This window comes from Physeter macrocephalus, chromosome 15, assembly GCF_002837175.3.
Source record: "Physeter macrocephalus isolate SW-GA chromosome 15, ASM283717v5, whole genome shotgun sequence".
Lineage (NCBI taxonomy): Eukaryota > Metazoa > Chordata > Mammalia > Artiodactyla > Physeteridae > Physeter > Physeter macrocephalus.
In genome coordinates, this window is record NC_041228.1 from 72,392,906 (window position 1) to 72,416,483 (window position 23,578).

At 43.0% G+C, this 23,578-nt stretch overlaps 1 protein-coding gene and 1 long non-coding RNA gene across 5 annotated transcripts in view; one reads left to right on the plus strand and one right to left on the minus strand.

Annotated features, from left to right (window-relative positions):
- The window catches only part of NKAIN3 (sodium/potassium transporting ATPase interacting 3), a 560,708-nt gene extending 559,470 nt beyond the window's left edge, over positions 1-1,238 (minus strand). For all 3 annotated transcript variants that reach the window (XM_055091171.1, XM_055091170.1, XM_055091172.1), the window contains exon 1: positions 1,147-1,238. In XM_055091171.1, the coding sequence (XP_054947146.1) occupies positions 1,147-1,200 (54 nt within the window). In that variant the 5' untranslated portion in view covers positions 1,201-1,238. The remainder of the gene's footprint in view (positions 1-1,146) is intronic.
- On the plus strand, positions 924-21,768 carry LOC102975155 (uncharacterized). 2 transcript variants are annotated; one of them, XR_002892249.2, is made up of 3 exons: positions 924-992; positions 6,248-6,390; positions 21,537-21,768. It is a non-coding gene; the product is annotated as an uncharacterized lncRNA (long non-coding RNA). The 2 variants fall into 2 exon arrangements; XR_447850.2 differs by lacking the exon at positions 924-992 and adding an exon at positions 2,538-2,700.
- Positions 21,769-23,578: the final 1,810 nt, after the last annotated feature.

Here is a 23,578-nt window from a genome sequence, read left to right on the forward strand (position 1 = left end):
AAATTATGCACACATTATGTAAACAATGAAAGCACCTCTAAAGTGAGGGTTTAATGGGAGAGTAAAACACGGAAGAGAAAAGCGAAGCCTTTTAAAACATTCGTGGGTACAAGACTAACTATTAAAGACAGAGCATTATTTTATCCCTCGGTTAATGAGTCTTGCAAGGGTTGACATGACTTGGTCAAGCTCACGGAAAACCTTTTTCCTCTTGCTAGTCAAAATATGCTAGCTAATGTTTGTGACTTTAGAAAACAACACTTGGAAGAAAGCTTGACAGAGCATCTACAGAGTCTGTATTAAGTGTAATAAAAGAGCGATGTCTATTAATCTCTCACACACAAGTCTCACACGTAAGGTCTGTGGCCTTGACCTCAGGTGACTATGAAATAGACCACAGGCCCAGTCTAGGTCCCAACAGGACATATGTCAAGATAAGCATTCGCTCCCCACTGAAAGCCCTATCGCTCTCCACTCTTTCCACTCCACGCACTTCCCGGCAAGCCACCGCACCTTCTCTCCCTGATGACAACTGTCAGTCTGTCGCTGTCTGAACACGCAACATTTCTACCAAATCTAAAGAGAAATTGGAAGGGCAGGGGCTGAAACACTCTTTAAAAACACACAGCGCGACCTCCTTCCTGGAGATCCAAGACTCCTCAATCACCCCCTTTCAACCGCCGGAGGGAAGAACCGCCTCTTAACTAAGACTTGCAGCTCGCCCCGGCTCCTCGGACCTGGGCATTCCCACGCACCTTGTTACACAACGTTACTGGAAACCATCCCGAGAAGAAAGAGCCCACAAGCCCCTGTGAAACTTCAGCGGGAGTGCGGAGGTGCTAAAGCCAGCCGGCCAACCCAGGGGCGGGGAAGCCGCTCACTCCCCCGGCGCCCGGGCGGCAGCCCCTGGACCTCGTGGCGGCGCCCGGCGGGGGCGTGAACCCCCGTGCCCGGGGCCGCGGGGAGACCGCGCCCTCCCGCAGAGCGACCCGGTGAGTGCCCGCGGCGGGGAGGGCAGTGCGAGGGGAGCGGCGGGGAGGGTGGGAGCCGGCGGGAGCGCGGGGCTCGGCCGCCCGCCCGCCCCGCGCCCGGAGCTGCGGCTCCGCGGAGGGAGCCGGCGAGGCCGGTCCCGGGGCAGGAACTCACCAGCTGCAGCGCGCAGAGGCCGATGAGCGCACAGCGCCCGGTGCAGCAGCCCATGGTGCCCGCGTTGTCCGAGCGGCGCGCGCCGCCAGAGGTCCGCGTCGTCCGGCGCCGCTCCCTCCGGACTCCCGAGCAGCCCCCGCCCGGCGCTCGCCCGGCCCGGCCCAGGCCCCACCGCCCCGCGCTCGCCGCTCGGCGCTCTCGGGGCCGGGCTCGCGCGCCGCCTTTGTTAGTTTCCCGGGCGGGCAGAGGTCAGGACGGCGCGCACGACCCGAGCGTCTGGCGGGGGTCCCTGCCGCCCGCCGTGCAGGTCTGCTTCTCGGGGAGGGGGGGCCTGGCGGGCGGGGCGGGGGCGGAAGGGAGGCTACAGATGGTGAGTGGGTGGAAGTCTGTTTAGGGGAGGGGAGTGTGTAGGAGGTGGGCGTCTGAAAAGTGGAGTGGGCCGCGTGTGTGCGTGCGTGTGTGTGTGTGCGTGTGCGTGTGCGTGTGGCGGGAAGGGATGAATGGACGGGAGTGCCGGGGGGAGGGTCGGCCTGTCTCGTTTGGAGTCTGGAGAGGGAGGACGAGGAGGAGAGAATGCGAATGCGAATGAATATGAATGAGCGTGAACGGGGGCGTCTGCGGGTGCTGGAGACCCTCGGCGGCGGGTGGAACTGGGGAGACCCGGGCGCGGCTTTCTCGCTGGGGGCTGTGCTGGGTGTCGGGAAGGTGGTCGAGGCGGGTGCGAAGGAGGGGACCGGGCTCGGCTGAGGTGCCCCGGAGGTGGAGAGGGTGGGAGTGGAGACGGCGTGGTGCCCGTGGGAGACGGGCCTGGAGGCGAGAAGCCGAGAGCGGGCGAGCGCGGCGGAGCGCGGGCCGAGCTCCGAGACGGCGGGCTGCGAGCGCGGGCGCGTCCGCTCGGCCGGCGCTGGGCGCGCGGCCCCGGGGTCTCGGGGCCAGGGTCGCCCCAGCCGCTGCGGCCGGCTGCCCGGAGGGCGCCCCTGCCGGAGTCTCAGGGGGAAAGTTGACCGAGTTGGATGGGCGAGAGGCGGGCGATGCGGCGGCGAGGAGGTGCGCCGGCCGGGAGCGCGGGGATACTGCGGGACGCCGCGAGGAGACCTGGCGTAGGTTTTCTCCGCTAAAACGCTGTTAGAGATTGTCACCAGGCGTGAAAGGAGAGGACGCGTGGCTTTTTCTAGGAATGGAGAATGTTTCCTGGGTGAGGATAAATATGATTTCTCCCTAGAGAGAATGAAATTGTTTGAAAGGGGCTTGGAAATAAGACCTGGTCCCGGATGGTTAAGATCCAGGACAGACTCTCCAGGAACCCCAAGGAGGCCCTCTTGCTCTCTCACCTAATAGATTAGAGCGGAGGAGTTCTGCGGAGGATTCAGTTTCTTCAGGCTCGGTGTCAGATTTCATGGGCACGTTTGCTGTACCTGGTGGAACAACGCACGGGGCTCGCGCACCTGAAAGAGCAGGAACAAGCCTCCCGGCCAGTTGTCTCAAGAGGTTTTCTGCGGATCTTGGCACTGAAACCCCGTTCTAACCCACTGCGGCCCTCCTGGGTCCTTAGTGGTAGGTTAGTGAGAAAAGGAGAGAGGTCTCTGTGTTTTTAAAAATTCACTCCGTGCAGGGAAACTGCTCAAGGCAATCCTTCAGACATCACAGGGAGTTTTGTTTTTATTCGTTTTGAAATTAACTGGCTCTTTCTAAACCGTTCCTTCAGGACTGAGGTTTATAACTTAAAACAGAGTTCCCAGGAAAATTGTTGCATGATGTCTTTGAAATGCTAGTAGGGACACACGGGATATGCTAGTAGGGACACACGGGATAGTCTGAAGATTTGGGTCAATGAAGGGGTCAAGAACACAAGTTGTTAGATTCCACTTCTGTCCATTGTCTGGGAGAAGGGGACGAACAGAGGCAGAAGCCTTTTTTTTTTTAAAGCCAACCTTTAAGACATCAGAGATCATGAGGGCATGCTTCTTTTATGCACAATAAACATAACCGTCACCATTCATGATGAATGAAAACAACAGGAAAAAATAGACCCTGACAAATAGGTAATTTAGCATATAGAAAAGGACAACACAGAAAGTTCCAGGCCACTGACCCCTCTGAAAGCTGTAGGAGGCAGCTGAAGAGGGAGAGAACATGAACTAGTCTACCTACAACTTCCAGAAATGATCACAGCCTCTTCACCATCAGGGATTGTGATGAATGATGATACTAAACATAACGGCCCTTCTTTCCCTCCACATTTACATATGTTTACCCCAGTATCCTTTTTTCATCGTTTTATTTATTTTTTAGGAAGCACCAAATTTGCAGCTAAGATGCACTGGGTCCTTGCCAGGCACCAGGCTAAGTGCTTTATGTGTATTCATTTATATAACCCTCACAACAGCCTATGAAATGGGTGCTATGAGCATCCCCAGTGCAAAGATGTGGAAATGGGAAGAGGGCATCCCGCGGCTACTGAATGGATGAAGAGGAACTCAAAGCCAGGTCCTCTGACTCAAGAGCGCCTTGGTGTACGTGTTCACCATACTGCCTTTAAATCTTAGGATGCAAGTGACACCTGCACTGGCACTAACTGCTCCGCACTGGGAAGCAGGCATAGTAATTTGCATTTACCCCGTCTCCAGAGTCGGTTCCACTCACGTGGTGTGATTCCAGGGAACCAGGAGGGTCCCCCTATACCTTTCCCTTTCCCACTGTCCTCTCTACTGATAGACCCAGATTGGCGTTTCTTCCTTGTACAGTTAAAGACAGTTGAAAAGTGCATTTGGCTTTGAAAGAGAGGAAGAGGAAAGACTCAGAGATGGCACAGTGCTAGTAATAAGTCTAGAAAGTGTGTGAAACTACCTCTGTTTTTCTCTTCGGTCTCTCATTCATTTTCTAAATTGAATTCCATCATGAACTAAAAATCTTCCTCCCTTCCTTCTTTATTTCCTTTCTTCCTCAGTGCTGCCCTCAAATATTTCTTTCTTCTTTTCTTAATTGCTTATTATGTCAAAGGCTATGCTAGCTGCCAAGTTTGCAGAGCTAAGTGATATACTCCCTCTCCTCCCCCGAAGGCTTGGAGGTGGGAAGGGAAAGCAGAAGGTCAATGAAGCGGGGCCCACTTGGCACTGTGTGCTGTCACTGAGTGCTGTCACTGAGGGAATTACCTGTCTCTTGGGGAGGGGAGAGGAGAGGAGAAGAGAGTAGACAGTGACTGAGCAATGGCAACGGTGGGGCCCAGGGAGGATTTTGGAAAAGTTATTAATGAAGAAATAATAATCTAAGGAACAACTAATCCAATGTATGGTTGGTTGTGTCATTCCTCACTGTAGAATCTCAGACAGGTCACTTTGCTTCCCTTCGAGTCCTCATTTTCCTGTGTAAAGTGGGCGTGATGTATGACTTGCCCCATGGGAATAAGCCGGACATTTCTTCTTCATCCTCCACCTACATGTGTCTTGCTCCCTCACCTCATGTCACATCCCATAGAGGCCTTTGCTGACCACACCATCTGATTTAACACCCCAGCCAGTCTATTGCATTTTCAATCAAAACATTGATTTGTTTATAATTTCCCATCTCCCCCACTCAAAAACAGTGCTGTTTCTCTAGTGCTTATAACAATAGTTAAACTCAATATTTGTTGAATTAAAAAAGATAACGTGCACATTTTTAGCATAATACTTTGCACACAGTATTGACTATATATGTATACACACATATATGTAGAATACAGTAAGTATGAAACATATACGTATACACAGGCAGACATACCCTAATGACATCAGAGTCTATGGTTCTTTTTCTTTCTTCTTTTTATTTCTCAGTTTCTTGGTAAAATTCCTTTTGAGAAATTCCAGTCCTGTCCCCCTTAAAGTTGAGAGAGAAGCAAAATATCTATGCACAGGAAGAGTGAGATAACTGAGTTAAGAGAGTGTCCCTAGAGACCAGACTCAGAAGTGCAGATGTCTAGATTTCACAGGACTTCACATACTAAGATTTGAGACACCAGCTTGAAGGAATTAAAGTTCCTCCTTAATTATTTCACTGCTTTTTAAAAAAAATTTTTTTGAAGACTTCCAGGTCTGCATTTTTGTTTGAATGAAATAGTGTGCAGTTTGATCAAGTGTTCTTCTATCTCCATTGAGAAAAGTTCCCAAACGTGCCACTAACTGTGTGTTTTTTTCTCCGGTCCCTGTTTAATGGTGGGCCCTTCCTGGCACCTTTTTTGAGCAATAAAATTTAAAGCCTCCACACATCCTCCTGCAACTAGCTTAACTTCATGAATATCTGACAGACATTGTAATGACAGGATGGCTGCTCAGTTGGAGCAAAGATAAGGTTCACCCTGGAGCAAAATGTGGAGACCTACTAGAGGAGCGTGTAAAGCATGGCGGTAAAGGCTGTCCAATGCCTGTTGAGGCCACAGTCAATTCTAGTTGAACTGATTCACTTGTTATGCATAGCAATGAATGTCCCAGAGTGTTGGGGACATGGGAGAGAGATACCTCTTGCTATTATAAGCACTTTACATCATAGCATTTAAAAGTGACTCCTACGCCAAAGGGCTGTTTTATTAGGAGGTAAGGTGAGAAAGAAGTGGAAGATGGATAGGGGATGTGAGAGTGTTTTTAAGGACACCAGAAAGCCTGGAAGATTCGAGAATTACAAAAGGAGAAAGAGCAAGGAAATTTCTTTGGAATATTTTGCTTCAAGAATTATTAGTAATAACTAGTTTTAAAATTTGAAAGGGATAGCCAAGCACCGTCTTTTTAAATTTCTGTTTGGGTTAAAAACTAAGCCTCAATTAATATTTACCTAGCACACACTTTAGTGGTCTAACAGCACTGATCTTGTGGCTACTATTATCATAATTAATATTGCAATGATATGCATGTAGAGTGTTTCTAATATCATGAACTGAGCCACCACTCCTGACACCAGGAGTTCAAGCATTTCTCACTCAGTAGCTTATTGCCAGCATTGGCGACCACTGGGGATTTCTATGCAACAAACGCTACTACACGCCTACTATGTCAGAGCCCTCATATCAGAGACGCAGACACTTCCTTTACTACCATTAAAATCTGCTCCCCTGCCCTCTGCTTTTCTCAAGATTTCAGAAGATCAGATTAGACTCCTCTGCATGGTGGCTTAGCTAGACATCCAACAAAGGAAGAGAGAAGGTGGCACGACTGAAAGCAACAAAGAGAACATTAATGCGAAGTCAATGTCCTGATGCCTCCCAACTCGGTGTTTGTAAGTATGTATGTATGTATGTGTTATCTATCTATTGATACCTATCTATCTATATCTGTCTGTCTATTGGATTACATTGTGTTCAAAGGAAAGCGAAGATATTTTTTTCTTTTTTCTCTCGTTTTTAAACCAAGGATGTTAAAAAATTTTTTTATCCATTTCAGCACCATATGTGGAGAGAATATCTCTACAAGATGATAAACCTTTGCAGCAGATTTGCTCACATCTCTCTGGTTTCAGAATCGGTCCTATATTATTATATAATGCTTATCTGAGATGGTAACATTGAGGAAGGTATATGGAATCTCTATAATTTACTTTAACACCTTATTTTTTGTAAGTCTAATAATACTTAGAAATAAGTAGTTAAAAGTAAGAAACAATCATATAAAATATGCTACACATGTAACAGCAGGCATATGCAATACTGAACAGTAGCCCATCAGAAATGTAAACCTAATATAAAGTGCATTAGCTCAGGCTAATATGAAGCAAACTATTTTTTAGGTATATATAAATGATGGATTTTTTTTTTTTGTCCATGGTATTATAATATGCATATATGATCCCCCCAAAATATACCAATGTGCATAAATATACATTTGTTTTCATTTTAAAATCAGTGATCAATGATTTCAAATCACAATGAACCTGCTGCTGCTTATTCCCATGCATTTTTATTCAAGAAATCTAGAGAATTTTTAAAAACCATTAAAGATATTACAATCATATAATTTCCCTTTATAGTTTTTTTTTTAACATTTATTTTATTTTTTTGGCTGCACTGGGTCTTCGTTGCTGCGCGCGGGCTTTCTCTAGTTGCAGCGAGCAAGGGCTACTCTTCGTTGTGGTGCGCGGGCTTCTCATTGCGATGCCTTCTCGTTGCAGGGCACAGGCTCTAGGCACGTGGGCTTCAGTAGTTGTGGCACGCGGGCTCAGTAGTTGTGGCTCACAGGCTCTAGAGCACAGGCTCAGTAGTTGTGGCGCACGGGCTTAGTTGCTCTACAGCATGTGGGATCTTCCCGGACCAGGGCTTTAACCCGTGTCCTCTGCATTGGCAGGCGGATTCTTAACCACTGCTCCACCAGGGAAGCCCCCTTTATATTTTTGAATGGGGAAGTAAGAAAATGAAATTGATAGTAGAGAAAATGAGGAGTCCTTTGTAAAATCACTGTGATATTCCGAGGCAGTCTTAAAAATTAGAAGTGGCATTCCAGGCCAAATGGCATAGATTCCCTTTGCATTTACTAGACCCCAAAGTGCCCTCAGTAAGGCTACGGTCTCTCCTGAAAGAGTTACAACTCACTACATTATACATTGTATTAAATAGTGTCCTTTGACCTCTTAGGTTTGCCTGGTATGTTTTCCATAGTGGGCTTAACAGAGCAGCGGTAAGGAACTGACAGATTTTGAATACAGTTGTAAATATAGCTCAGTTTTGAATATGTTATATATAAAAATAAGTTGATTAAAATAAAAATTAATTAAGGCACAGAAATCTATTCTTGGTTTTAATCAATCCTGAGTACCTGCAAACAGATCCTCAGGTGTGTAGTCAAATCAGTGGTGCTGGGACAGAGTGGGAAATGCACAAAAGCAATTTTCCCAAGAAGCACATCCAGTCTAGAAAAAGTCTTGTTAAGATGGCATCCAACAGCGGTTCGTAGTAGATGCTCTGGCTGTCCCACCGCATCCCTTTGTCCTTACCATTTCGGTGCACACGGGTCCAGTTCCTCCCGGCAGCGCCTGGATTTCACATGCAGGGCAGGCTGCGGCTCCGGAGAATTTCCACCTCCCAGGAGTGCCTCTGGAATCCTGACTGATAGAAGTTGGAATAGAAATACTTCAGCTGCCTCGACACTTGGCGAAGATGAGTCAAACGTGCATATTCTGTATCATTTCCCCAGCTTCCGTGGCCCTCTGGGGTAATTTGTTTCATAATTTATTGGGTTGGCCAAAATACTCGTTTGGGTTTTTCTGTAACATCCTATGGAGAAACCCAGACGAACTTTTTGGCCAACCCAATACCTTTTATTGGCTCTTCCCCTTCTCGGTTTCACGTCCACACTCCTCTTCCGTGGTTTCCAGGGATCGTGTCCCAAACCAACTGCTTGCATTTGAATTTTTATCTAAGGGTCTGTTTCCATAAAAGCCCAAAGTAAGACATGGTTACACTCACCTGGTGTCCCATTCTCGGCACAGTACCTTGACTAAGTAATCAGTAGGATTCAACCTGGATTTTATACATGAAAACGACTTAAAGTGATTCTTGAAATCGATTTTACAAAAATCATAAAAAGATGAGCAGGTAATGACGTATCCCACAGCATCGGATCAGAACTGCATACAGTTCATGATCGCTAACCCAAACATCACAATATACTACGTACTAGAAATTTTACACGGTGGGATGCGGACACGAATTTCCCATTTCTTCCTCACTAAGGATTTGAGTCCCTCTTCGCGAGAGGTGACAAAAAGAACGAACTCTGTTTTGCTCACGCCTGTATTTCTCTTCCAACATTGATGGGTTCTGCCCAGCTCCTTCTAGATATCCTGTATAATGATGATCTCCAATGAAGTAATCTTGCCCTGGCAACAAAACTCTTATTCTAATTATATGCTAATTATTCTCAGTCTCTGCCTGTGTGTAGCTCAACATCTGTTTTCAGTACAAAGTTACCAACTCTTACGTTCAGAAAAAGTCACTTCTGGCAAGGGTTACCCCTGGGTGCCTCTCATCGGTCCCCTACACCTCCTCCTTTCTCCATTTGACAAAGCTCAGTTCTCTGTGAGCCCTCATGTCGAAGAGGAAAGGTGAGCCTTTATGTTTCTACTCCCTTGGGCAGAAAGAACAACTTCCAGATGGTGTCATACTCTGAAATGGAAGCAGAAAAATACACCTGTGGTACTCGCTGTCGCTTTAACTCAGAGGTTTTACTGCTTTACTGTTTAATTCCAGTCAGGTGATGACACACTGATTAATGAGTTGGGTTTTGTTTCTGAAGTCTCGTTGGAGAAAAGGCATGTCCAAGGTTGAAAGATGGAGAAAGAGGCCCATCTCAGCGACAGTTAAGCTTGAACCTCTGGGAATACACGTCAAAGCCCATTAGAAATAGAAAAGCTACCAGAAGAACACACTCTCATGCTTCTTCTGCCATAAATGCATCCTATAAATGATTGCTCTGAGCAGTCCCTGTGGCGTGAACCCTTCAACTGGGCATCATTACATGTTAACATTAATGCTTTGCCCAGATTTATAGTGCTAAAGTGCTGTTATGTCTTTTAATGCACTTGGTTCTCAAACTAACCACAGAGGTATCTAGAATAAGCAAGTAACACAGCGAGTCAGTGACTGTCAACCTCTGTTTCTGCCCCATGGCCATCGTTTACCATCAGTAAAACACATTATCTCTGTTAGTTAAGGCAAGTAGTGTTAGCCGCTGTAACAAACAAATCCTAAATCTTAGTGGCTTTAGACAATAAAACTTTCTCTCTCCCTCACACAAATGTTGTTGTTGTTGTTGTTTTTAATATATTTATTTATTTATTTTTGGCCGCGTTGGGTCTCTGTTGCTGTGCGCGGGGTCCCTCTCGCTGCGGCGAGCGGGGGCTACTCTTCGCTGCGGTGCGTGGGCTTCTCATTGCGGTGGCCTCTCCTGCTGCGGAGCACAGGCTCCAGGCACGCGGGCCTCAGTAGCTGTGACTCGCGGGATCTAGAGCGCAGGCTCAGTAGTTGTGACACCCAGGCTCAGTTGCTCCACGGCAGGTGGGAGCTTCCCGGACCAGGGCTCGAACCCGTGTCCCCTGCATCGGCAGGTGGATTCTTCACCATGGTGCCACTAGTCAATGCAGAAGACTTTCCATGTGATTGTCCAGTGACTCAGCTTCTTCCATCTTTTGGCTTCACCCTCCTCCCGTTCAGCTGATTGAAGGGGAAAGAAGGAGAGAGGGGAGGTTTGCTTGTGGAAGGTTTTTAAGGACCAGACCTGGAAAGGAATATACAGCATTTCTGGGCTTATTCTTTGGCCAATACTCAGCCACATGGCCATATCCAAGTTCAACGGAGGCTGGCAAAGGTAGTCTAGCTCTGGGACCACGAGGAGAAAGAAGTAGGATCTGGAGAACACATAGCCCTCTCTGCCAGATATAATATGCTGCTTCTAAATTCCTCATTCTGTCCCGTAATCTCCTCCACTAGAATACTCCCTCCCCTTCGTGCACTTCCCTTCTCTAGAAGACGCTCACCCATCACAGTCGCTGAGCTCAGAGGTTGCCTCCTCTGAGAACCCTTCCCTGATGTGCTCACCCCATGCTCCATGTGTAGACGGTTCCCCGTTTCTTGTTCCCTTTCCATCTTAATTATCCCCTATTATTGAATTACATGAGCTCTATTTCCTCTTCTGTCTTTGGACAGTGTGTATTAGTGACAATACATACTTGCTGAGTTACTGAACGAATGGAGCCCATTATTTCCCTTATATTCTCTAGTGGCACCAAAATAGCAATCCTCCAACACATACAGGACTGACGTCATAAGGATCACCTGTAGCGTTTGTTACACCGAGTCCCTCAGCACCAACCCTCAAATGATCCTCCCCCCTCCCTGCTTCCTTGGGCAGAGTATATATCAAGCTGACTCATGACTTGAGGCACCTCATGACTTGGTCATGTGACTTGCTCTGACCAATGGAATGTGGGCAGAAGTGAAGGTGAGTCTGTTCATAACAGCTGAGCCACAGCCCACTCACACAACTGTAAGCAAGAAAGCAGTGTAAGGGCTTCCCTGGTGGCGCAGTGGTTGAGAATCTGCCTGCCAATGCAGGGGACACAGGTTCGAGCCCTGGCCTGGGAAGATCCCACATGCCACAGAGCAACTAGGCCCATGAGCCACAACTACAGAGCCTGTGCTCCGCAACAAGAGAGGCCACGACGGTGAGAGGCCCGCGCGCCGCGATGAAGAGCGGCCCCAGCTCGCCGCAACTAGAGAAAGCCCTCGCGCAGAAACGAAGACCCAACACAGCCAAAAATAAATAAATAAAAATAAATAAAATTAAAAAAAAAAAAAAAAAGAAAGCAGTGTAAGCCTCTGAGCTTTTCAGCAGTGTTTGTTGTACAGCATTACAAAAGCAAATGTTAACTCTCTCACCCTGATCGCTTTTTAATAATGGATCAGGGTGGTGCCTAGAAATCTGTATTTTAAAAGCCCCCAAGGTGCTCAGCCAGCCATATTTGGAACTACTGTACACACTAGTCTCCTACTTAACCGCAGAAAAACCTAATATTAAGCTCATGAAGCAGGTCATCTCTTAAGACTTTATTGTCAGCCATTTCCCCAATCACTTGCCAGGGAACATGACTTCAGTTAGACTCTCAGCTGTTCTCAGGGCAGGGTGAACATGGACCCTGCTGCAGTGGGGGATTCGGGAAGCAGAAGCAGCCTGGAGATGAGAACTGCTGGACCCTGCCAGCCTCGGTGTGGGCAGTAGTGCTATATGAGCCTATATAGGATGTAGCTTGGTATAATTTCCTTCTGTCAACTGGAATTCATTGTTTCAACATAGTGTATTAAAATGGGCCAGATTACCAAACCTTAAACGATCAGTTAATTCTAAGTCATTAGCTAATATAATTTAAAGGTAAAATAATCATATTATGCATATGGTCTAGCAATAAGAGATGTGTTTAACAGTAAATAGCATAATTACTATTTCATATGTGTTTGCGAGGACTTTTTTCCCTACACACCTGGCGTGTAGTATGCTATTGTGGCCATTTTTTAAAAGACGCTTCAGTGACCTTTTTATGGCTCTTTTTAGCCATATAATATGACTACACACGATTTCTCCAGGGATACACATTCTCTGCTCATGAACTGAGGATTTGCAATAGGTGCAAAAGAACCTGGCTCCACGACAGCTGTTCTTATATGCTATAGTTCAATAAGTGACAAAGGAATTTGACTTTTGCTGTTTCTTCAGCAGAGGAGGGAAAGTGTAGGGAGAAGAAATATATTCAACTCTTTAAATGCTGTATCTTATTTCCTCCTATCATGGTAGTAAAGGAAGAGGAGATAGTCATAAGAACACTGAGAAATTTCTCACATCCATGAATCACAATAGGTAGGGAGATTAGAGTACTTTAAAAAAAAGAGTTGGCAGTAACCTTCATTTCAAATACAGACTTATAATCCCAAAGCACAGGCATATCGTGTCAGAATCCTCCAGGACTCCTCTAGTTTGTCACAGACAGCAGTCCTGGCTCATTTTTTGTGCTTGCCCTGTTCCTAGCCTGGTTCCTAACTTTAAAAATGTGTGTTGAATGAATGAATGGGCAAGTGGACAGCGGTGGGGAGGGGAGATTTCTTCTGAGCCCAGATGGGAATCATTGACGATGCTAATCCCAAAAGTCATGCGTGTGGTGAAACAAATATTTGCTACCAGAAACTTCTGCCCTTTATCCCCGTCCAAGGAGGGTCTCATGCTAGCGCCATCTGCTGGGGGCTTCTTGAGATGCCCATGCAGATAAGTCTTCTAGATTAGCCTGCCACTTCCTCAAAAGCTGGCTGACCCTATTTCTGATCCAAGTGCTGCAAAAGATTTTTGTCTGCTGTTACCTTTTTATGGATGCCATTGAATATTTCATAGTATCGTTGGTGTTTTTAGCAAATCCTATTTTCAATACGTCCTTGAAGAAACAGACATAACGGTGATCTGGTTTTAAATTCATGTATGCTTATATCTCATGCTAAGGGAAAACATTCTTCATTGAAATTGAAGCAGTTTATGTAAAATGACTAAGTTACTAAGTCTTTGTAAGCGAATTGCGAGGATGAGTCTTATCTAAATGCTCTGCAAAAGCATATAGTGCAGGAAAAGCACAGCCTTCTTATCATAACCAACATATGAACCTGCTATTAATGTATGTAAACTTAACTTATCCTGCAGAAAGTAGGAGTGGATCCTCTGAGCTTAATTTGAAGAAGGCAGGCAATTTTTTCGCTCATTATTACTTGGTCTAAGGCACAGAAATTCAGGCAAAATTTCCTGTCATTACTACTGAGTCTAAGGGTGGAAATAAAGGTAAATACAACAAACACCCTATAACACTTCACCATCATTTGTAATTTTAAGCATAGACATCATTAGACAGTTTTAAAAAGGAAATGCAGATGGCTTAGTCCTCATATTAAAAAGCACATGATAATGCTAACTTTGGTCTTCAATGAGAAAGGAAAGCTCTGGCACTCCAAGCAAGGTTCTAACCGTAAGTCTGGCCTCAATCTTAATGTTCCTTATTTTTTTTTTTTATTGGAGTATAATTGCTTTACAATATTGCGTCAGTTTATACTATACAGCAAAGTGAATCACTATATGTATTTCTTTTTAATAAGTTTATTTATTTATTATTTTTGGCTGCGTTGGGTCTTCGTTGCCGCACGAGGGCTTTCTCTAGTTGCGGCGAGCCGGGGCTACTCTCCGTTGCGGTGCGCGGGCTTCTCACTGCAGTGGCTTCTCTTGTTGCGGAGCTCGGGCTCCAGGCGCGCAGGCTTCAGTAGTTGTGGCACACGGGCTTAGTTGCTCCGCGGCACGTGGGATCCTACGTGGGATCCTCCCGGACCAGGGCTCGAACCCGTGTCCCCTGCATTGGCAGGCGGATTCTCAACCACTGCGCCACCAGGGAAGCTCTATATGTATTTTTTTAATAGCTGGAGCAAAAACCTGGCTAATGATATCCAGCAGCTCTGCCCAGAATACAGTCTTCTTTCTAAAGTGTTTGGCTACAGAGGGCCTGGGCTTTTCGCCCTGGTCTGAAGTTGTCAGATGGTTCTCAGCCCAGGGATGTAAGTTTCCTGAGAGCAGGCCTAGTTGAATTTTACCTTTTCTACAGGAAATTAGATGTGACACTGTCTTCAGCACCCGCTTTAGGCTCCAAGCCCTTTAAGAGGCTGTATCCAGGCCAAATATGTGTGTTAGATAAGCTTCGCTCAGGCCTGAGCTATGGTGCTGTTGACTGTGAAAGGTTAAATGAAGCAACAGTATGTATGAAATAAAGTCCCTTTAAAGAGAAATACAGAGAAGACAAAACCTTGTTTTATCGGGAAAAACTTTTTTCAGCTGGGCACACAAGGACAGATTATAATGAGTTGAGTAAACAAGTCAAATATTTTTTCCTGTTTGGTTGACTATCAAGGCAAAATAAGCACGTCTTTGAATAAAATTTTTCGTAAAGTTTCATCAGTGCAGGACCCTGGAATTTCACCAGTTGTTACTTCCATAATACATGCTTTACAAAGTCACTGTCCTAAGCCATTTTCCTCTTGGCAATTTTCTTAGGTATTTATCCTCTGGTATGCAATGTCTATTGGCGATTGCATCATGAAACCCCATCACTGTCTGCTGGAGTCTACGTAGGAAATGAGACACTCCCATCCCCCACAAATGGAGTCAGAGAGACCACAGGAGGAGACTCAGAAAACAGGGACATGGTGGCAGCAAAAAACAAAATGAGACAGAAAGGGCAGTATTTCAGTTTAAAGAAAACTAGAGAGCATCCCAAACAAGATCTATTTCTGTTGAGGGCTGCATTCAGAAAACGACCTGTAGGAGTTGGAGATTTCAAAGATGAAGGAATGCTGGCTGATATAAAGGTCCAGCTCACAATCATGGGAGGAAGTGGGGAAAAAAATTGATTGGAAGTGAAAATAGACATCAAGTAGTCAAAGAATTATGTCGCCCTAAAAATGGCAGGAATTGGGGTGGAAAAAAGAATCCATGAACGAGGCACTACAGTTCCCCCTAAATACAGAAGAGTGTGTGACCCAGAGACTGGAGATCATATCGAGTGGGCAGAGAGGTGGTGTTATAACCTGATGCCATGGGCTTTGGTACATTTTTATTTAAGAATGGAGCAGTTATTCTTGGAAAAGACTTAGGGTAGATTGCTCTAGGTTCAGAAATTGGCAGGACCCTGTTGAGGTTGGAGAGCAGCTCCCCTCTTCCAGGAAATCTTTCTCCTCATGGAAGTGTTAGGATGTGCTAGGAAAATACTAAGAAGATAACGAAAATATAGAAGAACTTGTTCACAGTAATCTTGGATTCCACTGGGCACCGTCTTAAGGGGTGAGGAGTATTTGAGGAAGTGTCCGAGGGTGGAGAAGTAGAGCCACAAAAAGTGGCCAGAGAGGCCTGACTTTTGGTTTGGGTCCCATGATTAGCAAGATGAGAAGAAGGGAAGGAATTTACTAGCCAGAAAAGGTTCCTAAATTTGATACAAACATTATAATGAACATTATCTTAATGCTAGAATTGGAGCAAGTCTCCGGTGTTATCAGGGTCGATGCAGAACCTCCCTCTTCGTGGCACGCTAAGTGTCCCATAGCCTGGGGGAAGATTTCGTCCCAGTATTGCTTGCTGAGCTGTGGTCCAGGTGTGGGTGAGATCCTAAGGATGGTTTACAAAGCTCTTTATCATCCATCTTCATCTCCTACTGTTTCTCCCTGGTGCGACTAAATGTCCAACAAGGTTTCCCTTTCCACAACCAAGCTCCAGACGGGCACAACGCATGTGGCCTCTTCACCTCTCCCTGGGGAATCCTTCATCAAATTCAGGCATCAGCTAAACAGTCCACTGCTCTGTGAAGTCTTACTCACCTGCACCTCTTCTCCCCAAGCGTCACCAAATTCCTCCTTCAAGCCTCCAACCAAACTAAAGGTGACCTGGAGGGGCAGAATTGGACGGAATTTGATAGACATGGTGTGCCCTGAGACCCCTAAAGACATGACTAATGTTCATGTCTAATGGAAGAAGCATTAGCAAAGTTTGACTGTAAATCAACACGTAAGCATATGTATCTGGGAGACGAGAGCCAGTGACGTGTTGTAAAACCTCCAGAGCCCAATTGCCTGTGCTCAAATCTTGCTCAAGCAGCGCCACGGCCTTGAGAAACTTACATTACTTCTCTTTCCTTCTCTATAAAATGAGGATCATGATAAAGGTTTTTAACAGAGAAGTGTTATGAGACTTAAATGAGCAAAGTAATATAAAGCTGTTGGAACTGCTCCAGACCCATGATGAATACGCAGTAAGCGGTAGGTATTATTTCGATCAGTACAATTTTTAAAATTCTCTTGATTTTAATTGAGAATTGATGTTGGATTTGGTTACACAATGTATTGTTTTTCCTTTGCTTTGTTCATTATTTGATATTTGTTTTTCTCTTTCTTTTGGAAGAATTCAAGCAATAAAAAGTAAATTAAAGAAACACTTTAATTTTTCCTGAGCTTAATATAGCTCATGCATCTTTTCAAATTATGATTTATTTTTTACGCTTAAGAACACAAACACACACATCATTTAGAAATAATTTTAAAGGGTTATTTAGGTGCTTATTTCATATTCTACCCATAATCTTTGAAAAAGAGATTGCAATAAAGTATTTTTAAATGGGTAAGGCAAATAAGAATATGTTTAGACAGCATAAAACTCTACTTCTTTTTCTTACCAGTTCTTGCTCTTACAAGTCTGTATGTTCTTTTATACAGGGCTTTCTTCCTTGTACTTCTTATTAGAAACACATGAGAATGTAAATAACGGTAGCTCTTCAGATGAAACTGCAAAGTGAAATGTATTCTGTGCTTTAGTGGAGTTTACTCCACTCTTAACATAAAATAGCAAGTGGAAGATTTCAAGACTTGAGGTCTATTTATTAACAGGCTGCTTAGGACAGCACTTGTACTGTCCTTTCCTGAAAATCTTACTAACTCAACAGTAGTCAATCCATCATAGCTTCACAAAGGAGGCGATGAAAAGCATGCCTGTCTGCTGCACTTGAAATTGAAATTAGCCTGATTGGATTGCACAAACAGTCCTCTGTAGTCAGCCCTGGTTGACTTCAAAGGATTCATATGCATGGAAGAAAAAAAATGCAACGCTACAAAGAGTTGAGAATGTGGAGCAAATAATGTCATTTTTTTACTTAAGGCTTAAAATAACAAGCAAAACAAAACCAAGAAAAGCCAAAACCCTGCTGTTTCCAAACAATTAATTTTAAAACTATATGTGATTAGTCTATTTATTTGTCATTTAATAGCTCTAAACATTACTACTGAAGTTTAAGGCAATTATCTTTATGTACCTTTTGAAATGCATCTTGCTTTGGTAAGTGAAGAAAATAGATGATATTCCTGAAATCCTGCAATGTTTGTTTACCATTTACAGTGGGTGTGGCAAATATCAGTGTGTGTAGGGCCAGGCAGGAGGTGTGGTAATGGAAGCAGCATGGATGGGGAATGTGATGAACTTGTTTCATTGCCTGCTCTAAAGACTGTCAAGTTTTTCCACAATCGCAGTTAATTAAGAAATTAAAACATTGTGTGGGCTAACAAAACAAATGAGTCATATTTATTATATTTCATAGAAAAATCAGTTGTGAGGGTGTGTGGAGCAAAAGATGAAAAGGTAGGGTTGCTTGAAAATTAGTCACTACAAGAAATCTCTGTTTCTTCTAAGTTGCAGGAGTGAAAATATTGCCTGAAGGTCAGCGGCAGGTACTTCAAACCTTCAGATGTCCAAGTTCAGCTTCTTAAGCAGGAGCCTAGGAGGTTGCGTTTCTGTGGCTGGGCCTTTACTGCTGTTTTTGAAGCTGCCACCATGAGGACTCACAAGTCAGCTGCTACAGATGTAGCTACAATTGTCATTACTTCCTGAATTATTCCCATTCCCTCCCTGTAGCCTCCATCATGGGGATCCCTCAGTGCTGCTACCGCTGCTGAAATCAGTGTTGTCACGACTTGCAGATCTGTTGCCACCGCAGCAACAGTAATATCACTGCAACTACCACTGAGGGCAGCTTTAGAGGAAGCAGGTAGAGAGTAACTTCTCCCCTCCTCCACCAGTATGACTTTCGGTCAGGTCCACCCATTGGCAGATGACATAGAAATGATATGCCAATTTCTTTAAGGGTACATGCGCAAAATTCTCCTGAAAATATTAGAAAACTAGGTTGACCATATATATAAAAAATCCATCAGTAATACAGAATAATGGCATTGGTTTCATCTAGTAATGCAGGAATGCTTGGACAATAGAAATTCTTTTAATGTCATTTACCACATTAACAGATCGAAGGAGGAAAACCATAGGATTGTCTCAGAAGATGTGAGAAAAAAACATGATAAAATCCAATACCCATTTATATTACAAGCTTTTTACCAACCTAGGAATAGAAGACAACTTTCTTAACCTGATGAGTTTACCTATAACAAAACCATCAACATTATCATATTTAATGTTGAAACAATCAATATTTTTCTATAAACACTAAGAAAAGGAAAGAGATGTCTGCTGACACTCCTTATATTTATTATTGTTCTAGAGTTCCTGGCCAGTACAGTAAGACAGGATGAAGAAATGTTATATAATCAGGAACAGAAAAAGACATAAATTGTCATTGTTTGGAGCTGTTTAAATTACTCATATAAAAACCCAAGAAAATCTGTAGTTAACACTATTCAAATCAACAAGGTTTTTAGGTATAAAGTCAAGGTTAAAAAAAAAATCACTGAAATTGTTATAAAATAGCAGCAACTAATTAGAAAATATTATTTTTTAAATATACCATTTATATTTAACATTAAACATTAATGTACCTAAGAATTAATCCAGAGAACACATGTAAGACCTTTCACTTAATTTTATTGAGTGACATAAATACCTATATATACCTAAAAACAAACAAACAAAAAAACATGAGTGTACCATGTTCATGGATGGGAAGACACAGAATCCTAAAGATGGCAATCTATAAATTTATAGTTATTCCAATAAATACTCCACTAGTATTTTTCTTAGAACTTTATCTTAAAAGTCATATTGAAAAATCAATGGAAAGAACAAGCCAATATTACTTTATGTATAATATTCTATCAAATATTAAAACTTATTAAAATTATAATTAAAATAGCTTTCTTTGGCTTAATGATACAATAATAAACCAATGGGGAAAACTGCATAGCATCAAAAAATAGATGAATGGATATACTGAATATTTTGGACTAGTAATAGAGTTGAGGTAAGACAAATCAGTGGAAAAATCATACTATTTAATAAATGATGCTGGACCCCGGTCTGGGAGGGTCCCACATGCCGCGGAGCGGCTGGGCCCGTGAGCAGTGGCCGCTGGGCCTGCGCGTCCGGAGCCTGTGCTCCGCAACGGGAGAGGCCGCAGCAGAGGGAGGCCCGCATACCACAAAAAAAAAAAAAAAAAGGATAAATGATGCTGGAATAATTGACTATCCACATATAAATAAAATCTGTATTTTGTATCATATTATGAAAATCTACTTGGGTTAAAGACTTAAATAAGAAAAGCACATCTTTACAATATTTAAAAGTATATATAGAAAATTAATGACTTTGGTGTAAGAAAGGGTTTATTAAACAAATACCAGAATATAGGAAGAACCAAAAAAAAGACTGATAAATTAGAGTATATGAAAATTTTAAATTCTAGGCATCCTAAATAAAGGTTAAATACCAGCCAGAAAACTGAATAAGGTATTTACAAAATATGTAACTGCAGAGTATAATATCCACTGTATATCAAGGATCCCTACAAATCAATGAGGTAAGTAATTCAATAGAAAAAAATGGTTAAAGATTCTGACACAATATTCACAGAAGATGATAAAAAGGAATAGTGGATTGTTATGGAAATATAATTTAAAACAGCAAGGTACAATTCAACAACTATAAGACTGATCGTTGCCAGTTTGAAAATATAAAACCACGGCAGGAACTCATATACTGATAGGAGGAATTTAAATCTGTCACTTTGGAAAGTAATTTGACAATATATGGTAACATTGAAAAAAAGTATATATATTATATATTGTTATATATAAATATATATATTTAGTGTGTGTGTGTATATATATATATATATATATATATATATATATGTATTTACAAACAGAAATTCCACCAGGTAAATCTTCTTCCTAGAGAAATCTCCCTAGAGAAATCCATATACATGTACAAGTACTTGAGTACTGACCAAAATCCACAATGCTAGCCCTATCCCAGGACCCTCTTTTCAAACAAAGCTGTTAGGTAGATGGTTAGAAAAGTGACACTTTGTATGGACCCTGGGACATGCTGCTGCATCAGTACAGCGCTGTCTGTCGTGAATGACCATAACCCACCTTAGAAAGATTGTAAACACTGAGAAGCTGGAGTGCTCCCTTCCCTAAAACTGATCACTATAAATACTTGTTAACTAAACAAAGGAATGTCGTTTCTATTATCGTCATATAAATAAAGGAAAGTTAATTCTATCATCAAGTCACAAATACTTTACCAGAGGGGAGAAAAGACCATTTTTTAAAACAATCTCAAAATTTCCTCCAGATTCATCTTGAATTTTTGTATGTCCAATTGCTGTATAACACCAGCTTGTTTTACTCACTGTTGGTACCATAACCCATTTAGAAATACGAAATGTCTTTATGACCACATGAGTAATTAAACAAATAAAAGGCAATATATGAGCCAGTTATTCCAGGGCATAACCTTATCCTTGGAAGGAAATTTGATAATAAAAGGGTTTGGATTACTTTTTTTTTCTATTTTAAGAGTATCAAACTGATTCCCAAATAAAATCTAATGCACTAAGATAATATGGTTCAATAAAAGGAATAGCAGCCTTATACCCTTTCTAATGAAGAAAATTAATTTCCTGGCCTATTTGGAATGTCAGAATTCACACTTAATATTTCCATGAACTAAAATAAAGAAACAGTTAAGGGAAAAAACTGAAATAGTAGTGCTATCAGAAGGGTTATATGATAACGATTTCCATTTAATAAGGATTTTTGTATATTTTCCTAAATATAAATTCTTCAAGGAAAACAGAATGTTCTATTAACACAGGAGAAACAGTCAAATGGAATAAATGATTTTCCTTCCCTCTTTTGAATAAAATAAATGTCAATTACTTGGCCCATGATACACCGAGTTAGATTGACAGCAAAAAAGAATGTGGTTAAATAGCTTCTCATTTGGTGCACTGTTTATGTATTTGGTCTTGATGATAATGCACTGAAACACAATCAATCACTAATTTTAATTTCCTTTATTGTGTTACAGACAGATGAGAAGGGAAGAGAATTGAATGAAGGAGTTGTTTAGCCAGGCTGTGCACCGTCTCTAGATCCGGATGGCACACATATCCTGTGTTCTTTGCAACCTGACTAAGCATGGCTAAGAACCTCTTCACGCAGTCCGTGCAGCTCACAAAGCACTTCCCTAAGAGATGGAGTTCAAAAAAAACTCACCACCTTCTTCTTTTTGTATGTGAGGGGATCATAAAACAAAGAACCTAATTTTCATGAATCACAGAATAAAGACGTCTTATATTCTGTATTATATGTTCTAAAAACAACAAGATTAGTAATAGTTGCCTTTGACACTACCAGGCACTCAATAATCAAGAGTGTAAAATAGCTGGTGGGACGCAACCGCATAGCATGGGGAGATCAGCTCGGTGCTCTGTGACCACCTAGAGGGGTGGGATAGGGAGGGTGGGAGGGAGACGCAAGAGGGAGGGGATATGGGGATAGATGTATATGTGTAACTGATTCACTTTGCTGTAAAGCAGAAACTAACACACCATTGTAAAGCAATCATACTCCAATAAAGATGTTAAAAAAAAAAGAGTGTATTTACTAATACTTTTCATTATAATATGTTGGCAATTCCCGGTTCTTTCTCCCTCTTTCTCTCTCTTTTTAACCGGACAGACATTAATAAGAATTTCTAATATAAAGTGAAAGAAATTATTGTGTAGAGATGAGGATAATAATTTTTTCTTCATTAAGTTGAATATTTTCTATAGGAGTAGAGTAAAACCTAAAGAAGTGACCTATAATTAAAGATTTGAAATGTCTTAAGCTTTACGTCCAACAAGAATACAATTGACCCTTGAACAACATGAGGGTTAGGGACCCCGCGACCCTCCACAGAGTCGAAAATCCGAGTATAACTTATAGTTAGCCGTCCACATCCTGAGGCTCCTCCTATCCCGAGGTTCCTCTATATCCTTGATTCCACCTCTGTGGATTCAAACAACACGGGATCTTGTACTGCTGTATGTAGTATTTACTACTGAAAAATATCGCATATTACTGGATCCATGCAGTGCAAACCCATGTTGTTCACAGGTCAACTGTACAGGATTTTTTAAGCCTTTTATTCAGCACTCAGGTTTACTACCCAAGCACCATCCGTTCTGAAATCCTTTAGTTTGAGAAATTGTTTCTTCAAGAAACTTCTTCAAAATGCTCGACTTTTCCTGGAAAGCCATACATATAGCCTCTTATCTTGGACATCCGTCAATATACCTCAATACAACTGGTTAAAAAAAAGTAGCGTATTTGGTGACTAAGTAAGCATCCCTTCTTCCAGACAATCTTCTGTGATGCTCAAGGGGATGCAAACCCTCCCTCCTTGTCTCCCCTCCCCCAGTTCTCCACCTCTCATGGGGCACCGAATACACAAAAGGCATTTATTTGTTTCTCTGTATCTCGTCCAGTTGACTGTGTGCTCCTTGAGAAACAGAGTCACAACTTCTCCATCCCTGTATCTCCCAGGGCCAAGGACAGTGCCTGGTATCTGAGTTTAATAAAGTGAAAAGGATAGTTGAAGAATCTTTCTATTAAAATAAAATCCACTTTTATGTCGCTTGCCACTGAATCTCTGGATATTTCTGAATAGTCGAGAGCACATTTAAAACATTCCATACTGTTCTGTGTTTTGTTTTATTTTGTTTTTTCATGTGATGGCCAGTCAGGTGCGGCCACAAGAGGAAACACAGGAGAGATTTGGGAAAACAAGGTTTGCTATACTCACAGGTCCCAGCACACAACGCAGGCCCATGTGGGGCAGCCTCGGCAGAAAGCAGGAGTGAGGGGAAAGCCTGGGCTAGATCTTTCCGGGGGGTTCCCGGGAAAGGCAAGGCAGGTTAAGGTGAACAGTTAAGGACTGGCTAGTTTGAATACCTTCAGCAGGAGCCTAGCTATGGGATGGTCCCCAGTTGCCTGGTACCTGGCCCTGGGATAACTGAGGCAGGGACTCATTGCCTCCTGGGGTGCAGGGGCCCACAGAGGAGGGCAGGCTCTGAGTCGAACAAA